This window comes from Nematolebias whitei, chromosome 1 (assembly GCF_014905685.2).
Source record: "Nematolebias whitei isolate Nwh7 chromosome 1, NemWhi1, whole genome shotgun sequence".
Taxonomy (NCBI): domain Eukaryota; kingdom Metazoa; phylum Chordata; class Actinopteri; order Cyprinodontiformes; family Rivulidae; genus Nematolebias; species Nematolebias whitei.
In genome coordinates this window covers 45,042,413-45,060,850 of record NC_056498.1, presented here as the reverse complement: position 1 = coordinate 45,060,850, position 18,438 = coordinate 45,042,413, and the positions used below count along the sequence as shown (strand labels likewise).

Here is an 18,438-nt window from a genome sequence, read left to right as displayed (position 1 = left end):
TCTCTGTCCTTCTCTTTCTGTTCTTTGCTCTCTGTCCTTCTCTTTCTCTCCAGGGGTCGCCTCGGCGAGTCCTCCTCCATCTCACTCTGTCCTCTCCTCCATGTCCTCTAACTTATTTTCTTCATGTTCAAGATGAACAGGTCGGGCGTTTGATCCCTTGGTTGGACGGTGGCCTCCTCACCACTGGGCCAAAGTTGCATTTAAAGTCTGTTTTATGTTTTGGGTATCTACCCGACACTTCTTTCTATCCATCCACCATCTTTACCTGCTTCTTCCTTTTCGGGTCGTGGGGTCACTGGTGCCCACATCCAGGGACACCTGGACAGGTCGCGCAGAGAACAAACTCCACCCAATAAGGCCCCTGGCCAGAAATTGATCTGGCGATCTTCTCGCTGAGCGGCAGCAGCTCCTCCAACTGCACCACCGTGCCGCACTTCTTTCTGTTTTATCATAGAAAATGTTTCAGCTGTTTTGTTTTATGTTGAATGTAAGACTTTGTAATTTATAAATTCTATTAACTACTGCTGGTATGATCGATGCATACTTCCTTAATTAATTAATTACTTAATCAATCAATCGTTCCCAGGGGGAAATTGGAGTTAGTTTTTCTTTACAAAATAAGATCAGCTGATTTGTACCTGGTGTTACAATGATCCCACTGGCAGGAGATTTATTTTTAATCCATTTTGTGTCAAACTGCGTTTCTGATCGCAGTAAAATTTAAACTTTAAGATGTTTTTTATAGACTGATCTTGTCCGTTGTTGTTTATATTTTTTAATATCGAACATCAAAGCCGATGCCGTTGTTCTGATGGAGGTTTGTTCTTGTTAAAGGGAGTTTTTCTTTCCACTGTCTCCTCTGTTCTTGCTCAGGATGGGCGACTGTGACAAAGTGAAGATGGAGAGCTTTTACTAATTGTCTTTAATAAAGTCTGTGAATGTTTTTGTGCCCTGAGACGATGCATGTTGGGACTTGGCGCTACAGAAATAAACTGAATTGTATTAAATTAATGCATGATAAATGTAAATATTCAGAAGATAAATGTAACCTTTGCTTCAGGAAACAAACTGACGCTTGAGACCAGACCATCTAAAGAGGGGGTCGACGTCCGTCAGGAGCTCCTAACGTTTCACTCCACGTATTATTCTGCTAACCTCATGGGGCTGTGTGTGTTGGGCAGAGGTAAAGCTTTTAGTTCACACAAATATGATGCAAAACCTGGGGGGGGTGTACAAACTGCCTCAGCAGAAGGCTTTCCTCCATCTTTTCAGAGTCTCTAGATGAGTTGACGTCCATGGTGGTAAAACTGTTTGGAGAAGTGGAAAACAAGAACGTTCCTGTCCCAGAATTCCCTGAACACCCCTTCCAGGAGGAACACCTCAGAGTGGGTCACTTCTTTCTTTTGTTTTTTAACATTTTGCTGTAACGCAACAAGAAATAAAGTAGTTCATTAGATTTCACAAAGACTTTTATTGAGCTTTGCTTTGAATTCTGGGATCATTCTTGATTTTGTCTTTCTTTCACAGAAATTCTACAAAGTGGTCCCCATCAAAGACATAAGAAACCTTTATGTAACGTTTCCCATCCCAGACCTGCAGAAGTACCATAAATCAAACCCGGGACATTATCTGGGACATCTGATCGGTCACGAAGGACCTGGCAGTTTGCTGTCCGAGCTGAAGTCTAAAGGTACGACGACGCGCTGGAGGCACTTCAAGGATTGTTCTCCCCCGTTTGCTTCTGTTGAACCTCAACTTTCTTTTTACCTTGAAGTCAAACGTTGGTTTCCAGAAAGGCGCCCCCTCTTCTTAACGTCACCGAAGTGATTTGTTGTTGTTTTAAAGGCTGGGTGAACACGCTCGTGGGAGGGCAGAAAGAAGGAGCCAAAGGCTTCATGTTTTTTATCATCAACGTGGACCTGACTGAGGAGGGCTTGTGTAAGTATGTCTGAACTGACGAGGAGGCCGTGTGGAGAGATGAGGAAACGTCTGGGAGTTTAGTTTTCAGGAAACGCATCGGGCTTCAGGTGTGTTTGTGTGTAGACGTCTGATTGCAGTGACTGAGGCGTGATCTGTCTCTGCAGTGCACGTTGAGGACATCATCTTTCACATGTTCCAGTACATCCAGAAACTTCGCACCGAGGGGCCTCAGGAGTGGGTCTTTGAAGAATGCAAGGTGGGATCCGTTTCATTTTAACAGTGACTGTGTTTATACAGCAGCGCTCGTCATCTCAGACCCGACTGCTCAAACTTCTCCTCGTCGTGTGTTCTGCTCGTTTCTGTTTGTAGGATTTGAGCAAAGTAGCCTTCAGGTTTAAGGACAAGGAGCGACCCCGTGGCTACACCTCTAAAGTGGCAGGTTTGCTGCATGTAGGTACCTTTCACCTCAGTGACTCTTTCTGCAGCTGTCATTCGATGATCTCTGATCCAGAAGATTAGAGCTTTCTGAGTGACAGAAGAGGAATCACTACTAAAGATCATGTTCTGTACGACTTACAAAGCTCGTCTTGTTTTAGAATCTGAGGCTTTTGTTAAACAGTGAATTTAGATGTTGTCACTAACAACTTGGAATCTCTTTATCCAACGTCCTCCAGCTTCGTGCTGTTTCCTGTCAACAGGTTTCTGTTCTGTGTTGCAGTACTACCTTCTGGAGGAAGTTCTCGCAGCCGAGTATCTTCTGGAGGACTTCAGGCCGGATCTGATCGAGATGGTGCTCGACAAGCTCCGACCAGAAAACGTCAGGTGAGTTGGAGAAAAGTTCGTTTAGACGTCCGCCACAGTCTCGGTTCCTCGCATGGTTCTTGTGTTTTACAGCTTCTCAAATATCCAGTGAATGATCAGAAGTTATGTCATTTTAAACAGGAAATAATAATAATAATAAATGTGTGGTTTTTTTTTATTATTTTTGTACATTTTTAATGAAAACAGATTTAGAGATGCGATCAAATTCATTATTATTGAACAATATTTGCTCCTTGGCTCTCAGTTTATTTGTCCATGCACCAATATCAGTATTTTAATTATTTTTGTCCACTATGATTAAAAAATATTGCAACAAAACCTGTTTATTTAGAAGTAAAATATATAAATAAATTTAAATCGTAAAGAGCACGCAAAATGTAAAGTCCAAACCTGAGACACGGTCCATGTGGTCAGATTAAACAGGTTTTTCACCAACAGGTCAGCGAATTAAATCCAAGCAGTAAGAAGTTTCCTTTAGTTTGTTTTAAAAGCAGAAAAAGTGATTTTAAACTGGCCGCTGATTTTTCCAGAGAGGAGTTTAAAATCTCTGACGGAGGATATGCAAGTACAGACCTGTTTGTTGTTGTACCTTTGCAGAGTTGCAGTGGTGTCCAAGTCATTTGAGGGTCAAACCGACAGAACTGAGGAGTGGTACGGCACACAGTACAAGCAAGAAGCCATTTCAGAGGAAACCATGAAGGTAGGTGATCAAACTGTCCTTCAAATCACTGAAGGTGGAATGTCTCTGGGCTGAGCAGCGTTCACACGACCATCTCCAGACTTTTCAGGGTTTTCATTTCCTCGCTTGAGTCACAGACGCATGCAGCCTCCTGGCTTCAGTTTTGAACAAGTTTTTTAAAAATTGGATTTACAAAATTTCTCTCAAGACGGTCAGAGTTGTCGCAGGTGTCTTGAGACCATGTCAGTTTTCTGTTTTGGCTTGTACAAAGCAATACAAGGCAGCTACAAAGAAATAATGTGCACCACCTAAAAGACAGTTTTACAATAATAAGTATGTCCAACGTTTCATCTTTCCTCCAAAAGACTTCATCAGTCCGAGGAGCCACAACAACTCAGTCTTATAAACTGTACCTTCACATAGTGGGTCAACCAGTTTGATGGTTCCAAGATGGTTTCTGAGTCCGCCCTCTCCCCCGCCGACTCGTTTGAGGCAGTCCTGGTGAAAGTTCTTGTTCAATAATCTGCGTGGAACCATGACTGCCTCAAACAAGTCTGCAAGACCCCAAGGAGAGCAGATACAATGAAAACAGAAGGGGTCCAAGAATTGAGCCCTGCAGGACCCCGCAGGATGGAGGCACTGAAGCAGATAAACTATTACCAACAAAATTAACACAAAACTCCTGTCGCCCAGATACAAACAGAACCAGTGTTCTAATCTTGATAAAAGGATACTGTGGTCAACCGTGTCAAAAGCAGCGCTAAGGTCCAGGAGGACCAGGATCACAAACTGACCAGAGTCAGAGTGAATTCAGGTGTTACAGTCCCTTCCTTGGCCACAGGTGTATAAAATGAAGCACCTAGCCACGCCGACTGCTTCTACAAACCTTTGTGAAAGAACGGAGCTCTGACGGGCTCAGCGGTTCTGAGGTGCACCGTGCACAGAGGTCGCCAACGTTCTGCAGAGCCAGGAGCTACACACCTCCACACTTCATGTGGCCTTCAGATGAGCTCGAGCAGATTAGCTTGGCGTTAACAAAGTTAACTTTTTAGTACCTGAAGAAAACCCACTCAGCACGGGGAGAACATGCAAACCACCCAGAAAGGCCCCGGGCCGGGATCCATCCGACCACCTTCATTTTGAGAGGCAGCAGCTCTACCGAATTCACAGTGACTGAAATGAACATCTGTGTAGTTTAGAGTAATTCTGAGTCTCCAGGGAGGCACCACCAGAACTGGGCTTGAAGTTCTGATGAATCTGTGTCGACTTTCTGTGTTTCAGACGTGGGGCAACGCAGACCTCAACGGCAAGTTCAAGTTACCGATGAAAAATGAATTCATCCCCACCAACTTTGAGATCTACCCTCTGGACAAAGAGTCTCCTTCAGTTCCCACGCTGATCAAGGCGAGTGTTCGGCCGCCTGCAGCCAACGTCGCTGCTTTGGACACTTTTGTTTAATATTCCGGTTGAAAAGTGTCTGTTTGTGGTTTCTTGAGGTTAAAACGCAGCTCGCAGTGTCCACGCTACCGTTATTAAACATTGAGTTGAAACTGAAACGGATGTGTTTCTTCCAGGATACTGCCATGAGTAAAGTTTGGTTTAAGCAGGACGACAAGTTCTTCCTTCCCAAGGCGTGTCTAAACTTTGAGTTCTTCAGGTGGGTCTCATATTTAAAATAATTTATACTTTAAAGACAACAGAAACTTGTCTGTGGATCCATTTCCACCTTGATGTGATTATCATCTCCGTACCTTGTAAATCTGAAGCACCAATCCTGAGGTGCAGAGAAGTGCGACTCATTCAGCTGTAAGATGTTGATGGAAGTGCTAATTTAACGTTTAGTCACTCAAATGTAGACGCCCGTTGGTAAGAGGACCACTCTGTAAACAAAGTGAGCTCAGTTTGTTGTTGTTTGTTTGTTTGTAACAGAACCGAGTGTTAGTTTGAGGTAAGTGTCACCGGTAATGACTGTAATCATGTCCGGTGCATCTAGAAGCTGTAAGGCCTCTGGACGTGTGCGTCATTTTTTATGCTTTGACCTCGAGTACAATGTTTAAAATATGAACCAGCTGGATTTTGTTGTCTTTAATCAACAAAACTCCAGAGGTGTAATGGTACGCACAAATAGTTTGGTCCCGCGGTTTTAAAGCTGCTCCTTGGTGTGTTTTTGTTTTTTAACTCAACAGTGAACAGAATGGTCCTGAATGAAACAACTAATGTCCCTCAGGGCAGACTGGGGACTGTGGCTCAGCGGTTGGAGCAGATTATTTGTAGACGTGGCAGAGTGCTGGTCTAATGTGTGGATGGGTCAATGAGGGAACAGACTGGAAGGGTTTGTAAATTAAAAAATGAACCATTAAAGGTGCATTTATAGATTATTTCTCAGTGAAAAGTGTAATGCCTCCTCTGAGTGCGGCTGCCTCAGACTGAAGAGTTCACGTCCTGATCCATCAGGACTTCATCTGCAGTTGTGAGTCTGTGGTGGTGAAGGAGGAGGTGAGGCGGAGTGAACGTTAGTGGTTCCCTGGTCTGTCTACGTTCAACCTTCAGCTGTGATCATGAGGTTTGACTCGGGACTGAAAGACCAGATCCTGGATCTGAGTGACTCGTGTTCGTGCTGCTGTTGTTTTGGCTCGTTGTTCTTGTACCATTAGTGCTCAGTGTTTTCTTAGTTCATGACTCGGATCTTACTCATGTTTTTCTTTACAGTTTGTATTTTTGTTGGATGTAACTGGGACCCTGTGTACACGGTTTGGTCCCACCTCATGTAGCACATGTGGTGTGCATGACAAGTAAAGAAATGAGCTTCTTCTGGAGGCTGGCTGGGCTCAGCCTCACAGAGAAGGTGAGGAACTCTGAGTAGATCTGCTGCATGTAGTTCATCCCATTGGCTCTGAGAGAAGACCCCATATCAGACCCAGAACTCTCTGAAGGGATCATCCTCTGGCCAGGGGAACACCTTGAGATCCTGCAGGAGGAGCTGGAAGGCGTGTCTGGAGAGAGGGATGTCCTTGTTTCCCTCCTGGACCTGGTACCTCCACCAACCAACTAGACTAAGTGGAAACCATCACGGTCAGCGTCCCAAACAGCATCTTTTTAACAATGCTAGGCTCATCAAGTCCTCATTTATTTTTGTGTTCTTAATGCTGCACCTGCTTTTGTCATCTTTCCAAAGTTGTGAGCCTGAAATGCAGAAAACTTGAGAGTGTTGCGTTCTCAGACGTTCCTCTTCCTGTGCTTGTTGTCAGTTTATCTTATTGTTGCGCTCGCCACCACTAACTGGAACAAAGTTAAAGACAAAGAGACTCCAGGAAAAGCAGCACGCTTGTTTAACACGGCGCCGTGCTTGTTCCATGCGTCTCCCTAAACCAAGGGTTACCAGTCCAAGACTTTTGTCTGGTTGTGTGTACCGTTACACCCCTACCAAACTCTGCCCAGCAGCACTTTCATCAGATCAGATTAGGTTAGACAAAACCTGTAAACTGTGATTACTGGTGTATTAAATGTTTTTATTGTTCATGTATTGCTGTGACCAATACGCTTCTTTCTGCAGCCCGTTTGCGTATGTGGACCCGTTGCATTGTAACATGGCATATTTGTACCTGGAGCTCCTCAAGGACTCCCTCAACGAGTATGCATATGCAGCCGAGCTAGCTGGCTTGAACTATGACCTCCAAAATACCGTCTATGGGATGTATGTAAGTATTCAGATTACCCCGCCACCCCTCCTCATTGTCATGTCGCACCGCCGACCCTTAATCATCCTCAGACCGGGCTCCCGTGGTTCAGACAGACCTGGGTTAACAGGTCTTGTTGAGTCCTCTCTGTGACCCAATAAGACCTCTTTTATTTATCAGACAATAAATTTTAAACTGGATTATCTTTGACACAATCTGAGACGGTTCTGTGCTAAAGCCAGTATCTCATTTGGTTGTGAATGTTTGAGAGAAGTTGGCGACCACAAATTACGGAAGGATTGTGGAAAACGTTTCAGTTGAACGACTACATGATTTTTAAACTCGAGTAGTTGATGATGTCATAGAATCTAAAAATGAAAAAATAAATAAACAAATAAAACCGAAAAAAAAGTCATTTATTACTTACAAAAATAAGACCAACAAAACATTGTGAGCGTATATTTTGCTCCTAACATTTATCACACTGCAAATAAGTCAAAGGAAAACCAAAACTATTAGTTTTATTATTAAGCTGCAAAAGTGAAAAAAGTGCAACACGTCAGAAAAGAAACTAAAACCAGTGGGGGGGGGTCGACCACCCCGCACCACCGCCCGCTGTGGTGCGCGTTAGGTTTAGTTTTAAAGATTAATATGTTTATAGGTTTTTATAGGTTTACAGATTAATATTTTTTTATTTTTGTTTGTGAAACAAGGTCAGAGGAAGCTGGTTCTGGTTCGGTCGATTGGACCCGGTGTCACACCATATTCTGTGACCTGCAACGGTGCATGCAACACCGCCCCCTACGGTCACAATATACAGTGGTCACAGAAAATGATGTAACACCGGTTCACAACGAGCTCCAAACAGTCAGGAAGTTGATTCATGTCCTGTTTCCTTACGGTAGTTGAACCTGAAGATTCATCTTTAGTGAAATATTTCCACACTATTGATGCGTTTCTACCTGTTTGTCAAGACTGGACCTGCTCCGCTCCGTCTGTCTGCTGGGAGGAATCCATTTTGTAACCCGCGCCAGTGCGGATCACGTGACACGATGACGCAATGAGGTAACGGTGATATAATGACGTCGCAACGAATACTCAACGTGAAATTTCCTAGTAATCGATGTGTCGATTACTCGAGTAGTCTGATGAAGCCCTAGTTGCGACCTCACTGAGTTTGTCCTTGGAGTGTAAAGGTTCACAACGATGCGTCTGCTGTCGGTAACGTGCCGGCTGTAGGTTTGTCTTTTTAACGAGCAGAGGGCGAAGGGCCTTAATATCAGCGTCACTTCAGCTTTTCTTCATGTCGGAGTTCCTGCCGTTCTCAGGGGAAAGTGCAACTTTCTTTTTTCACTGAGAGACAGGGGCGATTCTAGGATCTGACCTTTAGGGGGCTTAGCCCCCAGTACTAACAACACACCCCATGGTGAGGTCTGTGAGAAATTCAAAAGCTTACAGCACCTGGTATTATACCAGGTGGTCTCCCATCCAAGTACTAACCAGGCCCGACCCTGCTTAGCTTCAGAGAACAGACGAAATCGGGCGTGTTCAGGGTGGTACGGCCGTAAACGAGGAGCTCAGTCACAAATAAGACTTTTAGATCAGAGCAAAGAAAGATTAAACTTCTACAACCAGAAGTTACAACACACACAACTAGCTTTAAGCTTTAACCTTTAATTTAACCATTAACCTCTGACTGCAGAGTTTGTAATAAAAGACCTCGACAATGTTGTCGGAGGAAAAAGGGGGTGGAGCTCCTGCAGGTAAGGGGCGTTTACCTTCTGGACAAATTGAGGTCACCGATTGGTCACTTGCTAATGAGCATACTGGGTTTGATTGACAGGTGGTGAGGATTCAATTTGTGAAAAAAAATCATAGATTTTAAATAACCTGTTTAAGACTGTCATCATTTAATCCAAATTTATTTCTTATTGATTCAATATTTCTGTGAATCTATTTGGGAACTGAGCTTCGTTACAGAATCCTAATGATGGTTTCTAAAAGTTTCAGGGGTGCTGAGTTAAAGTTTAGGGGAGCTTGAGCACCCCCAAAAAAGAGGCTAAAATCACCACTGCTGAGAGCCCAGTGTGTTTTATTAGACACGGGAAGGTTAATCCAGATGTTGCTTGACGCTACACCTGATGATACGGTAAATGTTTTAGGACTTTGCTTCTTTGAACATGCTCATAATCCATGCAACGCAGACGCGCTGCCCTGCGACTTGTGCAAGGTGACGGCGATCCTCACAAACATTCAGAAACTCTTGCCATGAACGCAGCATCCTGAGATACTGGTTTAACCCACAGAGCTGAGCATCAACTGTTCACAACATGTTAACCCAGGTTTGACGGCCCAAGCTGTTTTATCCACTTGTTTTCACTCCATCACTTCCCTGCTGATGGAACACCTGCAGAGTCATTAGGCTTACAGAGAAACATGTTTTATTTGATTCTATGGGATGGTTTAATAAACCCGAGGAGAAGCTGTGTTCAACAAAATATTCTTATTTAAGAACAATCTAGCAGTCGGAGCACGAGTCTTTGGCATTGCGTTGTTTCGGAGCAGAAAGCTGGTTATGTGGCTGCATATCCATACTCTTCTGATCGTTCTTCTGGCTTGTTCTTGTTGTTTGGTTGTATTTATTGCCCACCCCCTCATCACAAACAAACCCCTTTTTGTTCGTTCTGTTTGTTTTGTTCTTCCTTCCATCAGTCGCTACCTTTATGCAGATCCCGTGCACTGCAACATGACCTCCTTGTTGTTCAGGTTACTGAAGGATGATTTAAAAGAGTATACATATGCAGCCGGGCTGACCGGGCTGGTGTATGACGTAGCCTCAGGGAAGAATGCCCTCCTCGTAAGTAGCTGTGTGGAGCCTGGGTCGGGGGTGTGAGCGCTGGTGAAGGGTCCACTCTGGGTTGTAACGGAGTGGAAATGTCTTGGTTTTCTACGCTCGCTTTGACTGTGTGGCGTGTTTTTTATCCAACTTGTAGACTTGGTAGATGCTTTTTCTTTTTGCTATAACTTAAAGGGATATTTGAGACATTTTGAAGTAGTGCACTGTGTAAGAGTTATAAACACTTAATATCTTGTTGTAGAAAACACTTTGCATGGCTTCAGTTTGGAGAAACTGAATTTATGTTCGGCAAGTTAGAAAAAAAAAAAGCAAAGGCAACTGAGACACGGAGAAAACTGCTTGGATCGAGAATGCCTTCCACAGTTTTGGTCCGCCATCGAGCATCAGTAGGAGGAGAAATTGGAAATGCCCTCCATTCGTTCATCTGACTGTCCATCCATCCGTGCATGTTATGAGCATGATAACTAGAAAAGTAAGTGCGGTACTGGTGTGGCAGCATCTAGGCATAGGAAAGGTTCCTTTTGAAAATCATGTTGCCAGGTCAAAATCCAAGATGGCCACCACCATATACGTGTAACCCAGCCACCCCTGTCATTTGAGGAAACTGTTTTCTAGTTTGTATATTGCTTAAATGTATAGTTTCCTCAAATGAACGGGGTGGCTGAAGATTAATCTGTGGGGGCCAAGGCCACCGTTGGCCACCCCCTGGCTCCTCCACTGCACCTGATGGTGATAAAACCGCTCGCCTCCAGGATCCGTCTCTCTGCTCAGCCTCGGACAAGATGATAAAGCCACCTCTGTTCTCCACAGTGGAACTCCACTGGAACGTCTTGCATCAAAAACATTTAGGTTTACCTGCATTCCCTGTTCAGTTCCAATAGAGAAAAACACTCGCCTTGAAAACAACGTTCACGATTCAAATCCCTCGTAGTCGGGGGACATCGGTGTGTGTACATTGTTATTTTTGCATAATGTGGTTCTGTACATGAAACTGTGGGTGCTTAAGAGCAAACAGCAGCAACGAATCCAACGTTTCATGACTGCACAATATATCAGACATGTATGTTGCCATAAATGAGTCCACAAGAAATAAAGTGGCATGCCTAAACTGCATGCTAAAAAAATCTTCTACATTTGGCAACGATATGGACTCGTAGTCCATTCAATGCCCCCTACATGGAGAGAATGTTGTCAAGAGACGTCCAGCGTAGGGTGAAATATTGAAGCAACCAACTGCCCCACCGGACCTTGGCAGCAGAGCTAGCTTTATTGCTAGCTATAAGTTCAAGTCAACTTTATTGTCGTTTCCACCACATGTACACGAGGTGGAACGAAATTATGTACACAGGGTCCCAAGTTGCATCCAAAAATAGCAAAAATATAAAGTATAAAAAGAAACCATAAGTAAGGATCAAGATATACATTAAGATATATGCTAAACAAACGCCAAACGGTACGCTAGAAGATATATGCTAAACTGTTTCTGTAACTCATGTCTTTGAGTTTGTTTTTAGCACAAGTGATTCTGTCACTGCAGTGTTCTGCTGTGTTGTATGGTTTGTGTTGTAAGAGCAAAGGGTGACGCGTTTCTCACTCTCCTGCACTTGTAGCGCTCGTTAAGCGGGGCAGCAGTTCCGTTTCCTGACCGCTAACATATTGGTTAATTTATTTACCCTTTTAATAATCAGATCTCAGCACTGAAGCTGAAGTTTGTTTACGACGGCAAACTCTTTACCGTTATATTGACCAAGTCATGTCATGTCAGTGCCAGCACAAAACAGACACCCCATCCCTCCCACACCGGATCTGCCACACAGACACGAGTATATCAGACAGGATTACTTTCTTTATAAGATATAAATCACTGCCAAGTGTCCCAAAATCTCTCAGCAGATCATTTCAGAGTATCTTTTCCAAATGATTATGACACGTAACTTCTCTTATCCTGTGTTCATTTGCCGGGGGATGCAGATCATAGTTGTCTTTTAAAATAAATTAAAATAGAATCAACAATTTAAAACCAAAATCACGTTTTTCTAATGTTGTACAGTCGTAATCTGAGCACTCGTATTTAAACCTTTACAGCCCAGTCAGTTTTTTTATTGCGCCATTATTTTTGTCAGAAATATTAAAGTTTCTGTCACAAGTTCTTCTCCCTCATTCTCCAAACTGAGATGTTCAAAAAGTTACCTACAACAGGAAATCTAATTGTTTAAAACTTTTACACGGATCAGTTTTCAAAAAGGCCAAAATATCCCTTTAATGTCTTGTTTTATTTTTATTTGGTTATAAAAATTCACCCTGATAATAGATCTTAATCAGACAAAGTGTACAAAACTAACCTGAGGTGGATTTCACTTCCTCTGAAGTGGTTTCCTGTTTGTTCATCTCATCAGTAGTAAGATGATCTCCACACCTGTGGAGGTGAAGCTTGGACCTGGTTTGAAGTGACGCCATAAAACGCTCTTCACTAAACCTGGTTTATACTTCACACGACAGAAGACATCTGATCTCGCTGACGTGGTTGTGAGATGTTCTTACTCCAAGAGAAACTGTGGGGGAGAAGTCCTGATAAGCCCCGCCCACTGCAGCACGCACCATGAGAAGTCCTGATAAGCTCCGCCCACTGCAGCACGCACCATGCACAGAGCGAGCACGGTTGGCAGAGTGGATGTTCATTTTCTGTTGATGGAGGAGGAAGATCTGGTATTTCTTTTGTTAACTAAGGAGAAGCTCTAATTTACAAACCTGTCTCAAAGAGACGTCACAGATTCTGACAGACGGTTTGGGGACATGTCCACGTTGTCCAGCCGTGGACAGCAAACACATGGAGAGACGCCTGGTTCTCATACGTGTCTCCTCAATGCTATTTCCTTCCACAAGCCTCTCCTTGGCTAACTTTTACTAGTTTTATTTGACTGTCTGCATAGACACGCCCACCACGTTCTGACCACGCCCACCGTGCCTGGCACATAACCCTGCGAGACACTGGTTCTGTTGGGGGGCTGTGCCAGCAGCGGTGTCTGAAGGGGCAGTGTGAGAAGGACAAGAAGTCATTTTGACACCCAGCCATGTCAGCGAGACGCATGTAGACTCTTCTGGTGTAGAATGAACCAGCCGCCCTCACGCCACCCGTTTGTTTCCTGCTTTCTGAGCACATTTTGCATTTCGTACCAAGCTGTGAATGAAACGGGTTTGTCCAAGTGATGTTAGTTTTTCTTTGTTCTTTCAAGCATTTTAATTTCTGCTGCCTTGTCACAACACCTGCTGTTTGAGCTTCTTCTCAGCAGTGAATTTATGAGCCGTGTCTTCAGATGCGGCTGGCCACGCTTTGTGTAGCTGTGTTTATGGCTGCAGGTAATTGATTTGAGTCGGTGGTACTGCAGCATCCAGCCGACCGTCGGTTAAGGTCAAAGACGTTGGGAAGCATTAAGAGGCGTCACCACTGGGACTTGGAGATAAACGGGATGAGTCTGAGAATGTGGCTGTTGAGCGTCAGGCCTGAATCATGAACGACATCAGAGTGAGGGAAAACGGCGGATCAACAAGTTAGACACAAAACTACAAAAAGCATCCATAGATTTCAGTTGGAGTCGCACACTGATGATGTAATATGTTTGCATCCTTGCACAGCTGCAATAATCGTGAGGCTGCAGGTTTGAGTCCAGGTTGGGTCAAGAAGACATTCGTGTGAGTTCACTCACTGTGACGACCCTGAAGAAGGGATCAGCTGAAACAACAACTGCAAACAAACTGTGACATCACGTAACATTTCTGTGGCCGAGGTGCAGGTCATTTTGTTGCACTATAGTCACAAAGTGTCTTAATCATGTCTCCATTTGATTGCACTTTTTATTTTTCAGTGCAGTTTAAGCGGTCGTGGAACCCTTCCAAAAAGTGCCTCGCATTTCTTGCACTTTTTGGTACACAGAAACCAAACGGACAAGGATTTGAGTTGCTCGTGCTCGTCATATTTACCGTGTTAAATCGGTGGTCCCCAAACATGGCCCTTGAGGAACGCCATACTGCATGTTTTAGTAGTGTCCCTGCTCCAACACGCCTGATTCAGTGAATATATTACTTCCTGAAGTTGTGTTAATCACCCATTCATTCAAATCAAGTGTGTCAAAGCAGAGAAACAAGTAAAACCTGCAGGACTGGGTTCCTCGATGACCAGGGTTGGGAACCACCAACCGGGGTTGGGAACCACTGGTCTAAATAATACACAGGTTGTAAAGCGAGCCTGTGATCTGAGCCAGGGAACTAAAACTCCTGTGGACATTTTCATGAGTTCCTCATGGACACCGTTCAGTTTGTCAACAACTTGTCAACAGTGTCGTCCATGTGAGAATGAAACCGAATCGTCCTTCAGGTCAGTTCTGTCCTCTGAGAAACCGTATGCTCTGACCAAAAACTGAGCAGACAAGTAATCCCATCGGTTAGAGAAGAACAACACGATTCAAACCACTTCAGCTGGGAACAGTTCCTGCGAGCAGCTTCTCGTTTCTTCAACATGGCTGAAGGCCTAACCCTATCTGTTGTCGTGCAGAAGAAGCTACTCCAGTTCTGGCTCCATAAAACCAACAGAACAAAGATGGAAACCCATTGCTCGAATCCGTCAGGCCCGTTATCTGCTGCACAAACCTGCAGAGGCAGCGTTATAATCTGTTATAATCTGCTGTAGTTTCAGCAGTGATCCAAAAATAAAACCCGCTGCCCAGATTTACAGAACAAGCAGGTGTTTTGGAAGCAGTGGTCACGCTGCAGCCATTTGTTCACGGCTGAACGTCGGGTAGCTTCTGTAAACCTTCGGGCCAGCGGAGGTTAGCCGACGTGTTTGACGCTTCGTGTCCGTAACGCTCTTCTTCTGTCACGCTTTGCTGCAGCTGTCGGTCAAAGGCTACAACGACAAACAGCACATCCTGCTGAAGAAGATCGTTGAGAAGATGGCCACCTTCGAGATCGACGAGAAGCGCTTTGACATCATTAAAGAAGCTGTAAGTTGATGTTCGTCACTGCAGAGTTTAACTTTGAGTCCTTCGCACCAAACACCGCGCCGCTACAACCCGGGCGCTCACATATCTGCCCAAACACGGGGGTGTCCTCGTGACTCAGAGTGAACCCCACAGGTCTTCATGACGACTACCTCCCTCACTCATGGTTCTTTACTGAACAAACTAACACACGATGAACAGAAACTAGGCTAACGAGAACAGATTAGTCACTAAAAGAACAACGTTAAACAGTGAACTGGAATGATTAAGAATGAGATTAGGATGAGGAGATTAAGAATTAACATAAATTCTACCCATAATCCCTCTCTGAGGTCATGTGAGCAGCAGTCAACCATCTGGTGGTTGACTCTTGTTCTACAACAAGCTGCACACCTCTCAGTAGCTGGTGCTCCACTCATGTTCCAACACCTGCAGCTGATGCATGTACAGAATAGTTTTTATTTTATTTAGCGTGTACGTTTTATTTTCAGGTGCACTCAATAGACCGGCAGTTACGGTAAATACCGGTATTAAACCTTCACAGAGACTCCGGATGAATGAAGTTTAATGATTTTAAGTCTTTTCAACCCTCTGCTTAATGAACGGTTTCACTCGTTTGTTGCTCGTCACTCCATTTCTTTGAAGGTTTTTCTTCAAGTACATGTGATTTTTCTTTCTTCTCTCTCGCTCCTTGCAGTACATGAGGTCTTTGAACAACTTCCGAGCCGAGCAGCCTCACCAGCACGCCATGTACTACCTTCGTCTGCTGATGACCGAGGTGGCCTGGACCAAAGACGAGCTCCGAGAGGCCCTGGATGGTGGGGCACAGATTTAAACCTTTAGTTTGACTTTAGTCTCGCAGGTCCTTCTTCACAACGAGCCCAGGGCTCGGGCTTTAGGAGCTGATGGTTGTGGTCTGTGTTGCAGATGTAACTCTCCCACGGCTCAGGGCCTTCATACCTCAGCTGTTGTCTCGGCTACACATTGAAGCCCTCCTCCATGGCAACATCACCAAGGAGGTTTGTTCAGTCTCTGATTTATTCACTGAAATTAGATTTTCGTTGCCTGTTTTACATGGAACTGATACTGATGTAACAGGACTGACACCGATGGCCGCTTGGAGATAAAAGTTGTGATCATATTGATAGGCAAAACATTTCTTCAAAAATGTTGACAGGTGTTGATGCAGTTGCTAATATCATCTTTACATTTTGGCTGCAGAGATTCTGCTGGTCACACATGAGTTTTTACACAACACCAGCTTTAACGATAGAAACACCCACAGGACCCAAGTGCTCTGCACATAATAAACAACCAGACAATCGGTCAATAAAATTTATTAAAATGATAAAATCATCATCTCGGATGGTGTCAAGAGACAGGTCTTAAGAAGGATTTAAAACAGACAGGGAAGAGTCTGATGTTCACTGAAGGTCGTTCCACAGTTTAGGAGCTGCAGCAGCAGAAGTACGGTCTCCTCTGAGCTCGCACTCAGGAGCAGCTGATCCCACGTCTGAGGGATCCAGAGGGTGTGTATGGATGTAGCAGCTCAGACAGATGGGGCGGGGCAAGTCCATTAAGAGCTTTAAAAGCAAATAAAATCATTTAAAAATGAATCCTGGAAGGTTCAGGCAGCCAGTGCAGGGAGGATAAAACAGGAGAGATGTGGTCAAACCTTCATGTGCCAGTTAAAAGACGTGCAGCAGCGTTCTGGACCCTCTGAAGCTGAGGGATACGAGTCGCTGATTCCTGTATAGAGCACGTTACAGTCGTCCAGCCGAGTGGTCACCAAGGCGTGAACTACTGTTTGAAATGCTGCTGAGAAAGAATCCGCTTCACTTCAGCTGCCTCAGATAAAAAAAACTAGTTTTAACAACTGCTCTGACGTGGTTTTCTAACTTTAGTCCAGCATCGACTTTGACCCCCAGGTTGGTAACAGCTGACCTGATGTACTGGGCCAAAGAACCAACATCTGCACTGGGAGTCTCAGTGGAGCTTCCAAAGACCGTCACCTCAGTCTTTCCCTCACTGAACTTGAAGAAGTTCACAGCCATCCAGGCTTTGATGTCCTTCAGACATGAAGACAGAGGGGCCAGAGAGTTAGTCCTTTTTCTTTAGCAGGACATGTATCTGTGTATCATCCATGTAACTGAAAGGAGATTCCATGTTTTCTAAAAATGGAGCCAAGAGGGAACATGTACAGCGTGAAATGGTGGGGGCCTAAAACTGAGCCCTGTGGGACCCCACACAAAAGAGCAGCAGGAGGACCTGTGGTCACCAAGATAGCCGCATAAAGTATACTCTGCTAAGTAGGACTAAAACCAGTCCAGTCCTGTACCGCTGACACCCCACCCCAATGTTTCAAACAACAAAGTAAGATGTTCCGGTCCACGGAGTCGGAAGCAGCAGATGAATCTAAGCGCAGGAGGACGACGGTCGCCAGAGTCCGTCCATGAGTTTTTATTGATTTTTTTTATCAGTAAAATCGTCCACGTTGAGCAGCGAGCGTGTAAAAAGTGTTGAAAGATGTGAAAACTGCAGTTCAGTCCAACTTCCTGTGACCCGTTTAAGGTCTGTGTGGTGGTTCTGAAGCCGGAGCTGCAGGTCCAAACAGGACTGGGTCTGCGTGCGCGCTTTGCCAACATCCTCGCAGTTTTTTTAACCTGTCTGTCGTGCAGCGAATGTTTACTGACCACCGCACTTTGCTGTGGCGCCGCATGCTGTTGTGTTTAACGTGCTCGCTTTGTTCCAAACTGCAGGACGAGCTACAGGGTAGTAAAGAGGCTGATGTATTGATTATGCATTGGGCACATTAATTGATTACATCTCATAAAATCATCCTGGTAGAGGCGTAAAGGTTTCACTCTGAAAACATCTACTTTTGTTTTTGTCATCCAGACTTGTTTGTGCTGGTTAGTCCAGGCTGTTTACCAGTGTCTTGCTCTCCTCCCAGTCTGCTCTGGCCATGATGCAGATGGTGGAGGACACGCTCATTGAGCACGCTCACACTAAGCCCCTCCTCCCGAGCCAGCTGATTCGCTACAGAGAGCTGCAGGTTCCAGACGGTAGGTACCGTAGTGCTCATCTTCTCCTGCGCTCGTTATCGCTGATGCTTTGTGGCTTCTAAAGATTGGATTAAATTCTTTAACCCGTCCCGGATCAGTAACCAGAACTCTGACCCGACTGAGCAGCGTGCAGCTTTCACAGCTGAACGCCTTCAAGCCGAAACATTTGACCTCTGTTGAAGATGACGTCATCTGAACCCATCCAACAAGATCCCAAACCTTTCGAACGCACAGTCCATCGTCTGGTCCGGTTAACGGTTCGGTTCTGAACCGCAGCATGTCGCAGCTCCTGTGAGCCGCAGGTTCAAGACCTGTGGGACGACTTTAGGAGGGAGACCAAAAACTGTGGCTGATTGGAGACAAACAGGAAAAACTGAAAATACTACACACTGTACTCAATCTGAGTACTTTAAATACTACACAC

General features: G+C 44.7%; 2 protein-coding genes and 1 pseudogene across 2 annotated transcripts in view; 2 read left to right on the top strand and 1 right to left on the bottom strand.

Moving 5' to 3' along the window:
- LOC119421085 overlaps positions 1-18,438 on the top strand; it is a gene marked incomplete at its 3' end in the record, with an annotated part of 641,076 nt that overhangs the window by 427,219 nt on the left and 195,419 nt on the right.
- Positions 1-18,438, top strand: part of ide (insulin-degrading enzyme) — a 30,467-nt gene that overhangs the window by 6,026 nt on the left and 6,003 nt on the right. The window contains exons 5-19 of the mRNA XM_037677619.1: positions 1,061-1,183; positions 1,273-1,385; positions 1,528-1,690; positions 1,846-1,938; positions 2,085-2,176; positions 2,290-2,370; positions 2,639-2,742; positions 3,340-3,442; positions 4,703-4,825; positions 4,996-5,078; positions 6,975-7,119; positions 14,842-14,952; positions 15,647-15,767; positions 15,877-15,968; positions 17,903-18,014. Of these exons, the coding sequence (XP_037533547.1) occupies positions 1,061-1,183; positions 1,273-1,385; positions 1,528-1,690; positions 1,846-1,938; positions 2,085-2,176; positions 2,290-2,370; positions 2,639-2,742; positions 3,340-3,442; positions 4,703-4,825; positions 4,996-5,078; positions 6,975-7,119; positions 14,842-14,952; positions 15,647-15,767; positions 15,877-15,968; positions 17,903-18,014 (1,659 nt within the window). The remainder of the gene's footprint in view (positions 1-1,060; positions 1,184-1,272; positions 1,386-1,527; positions 1,691-1,845; positions 1,939-2,084; positions 2,177-2,289; positions 2,371-2,638; positions 2,743-3,339; positions 3,443-4,702; positions 4,826-4,995; positions 5,079-6,974; positions 7,120-14,841; positions 14,953-15,646; positions 15,768-15,876; positions 15,969-17,902; positions 18,015-18,438) is intronic.
- Positions 8,548-8,668, bottom strand: LOC119421278 (annotated as a pseudogene).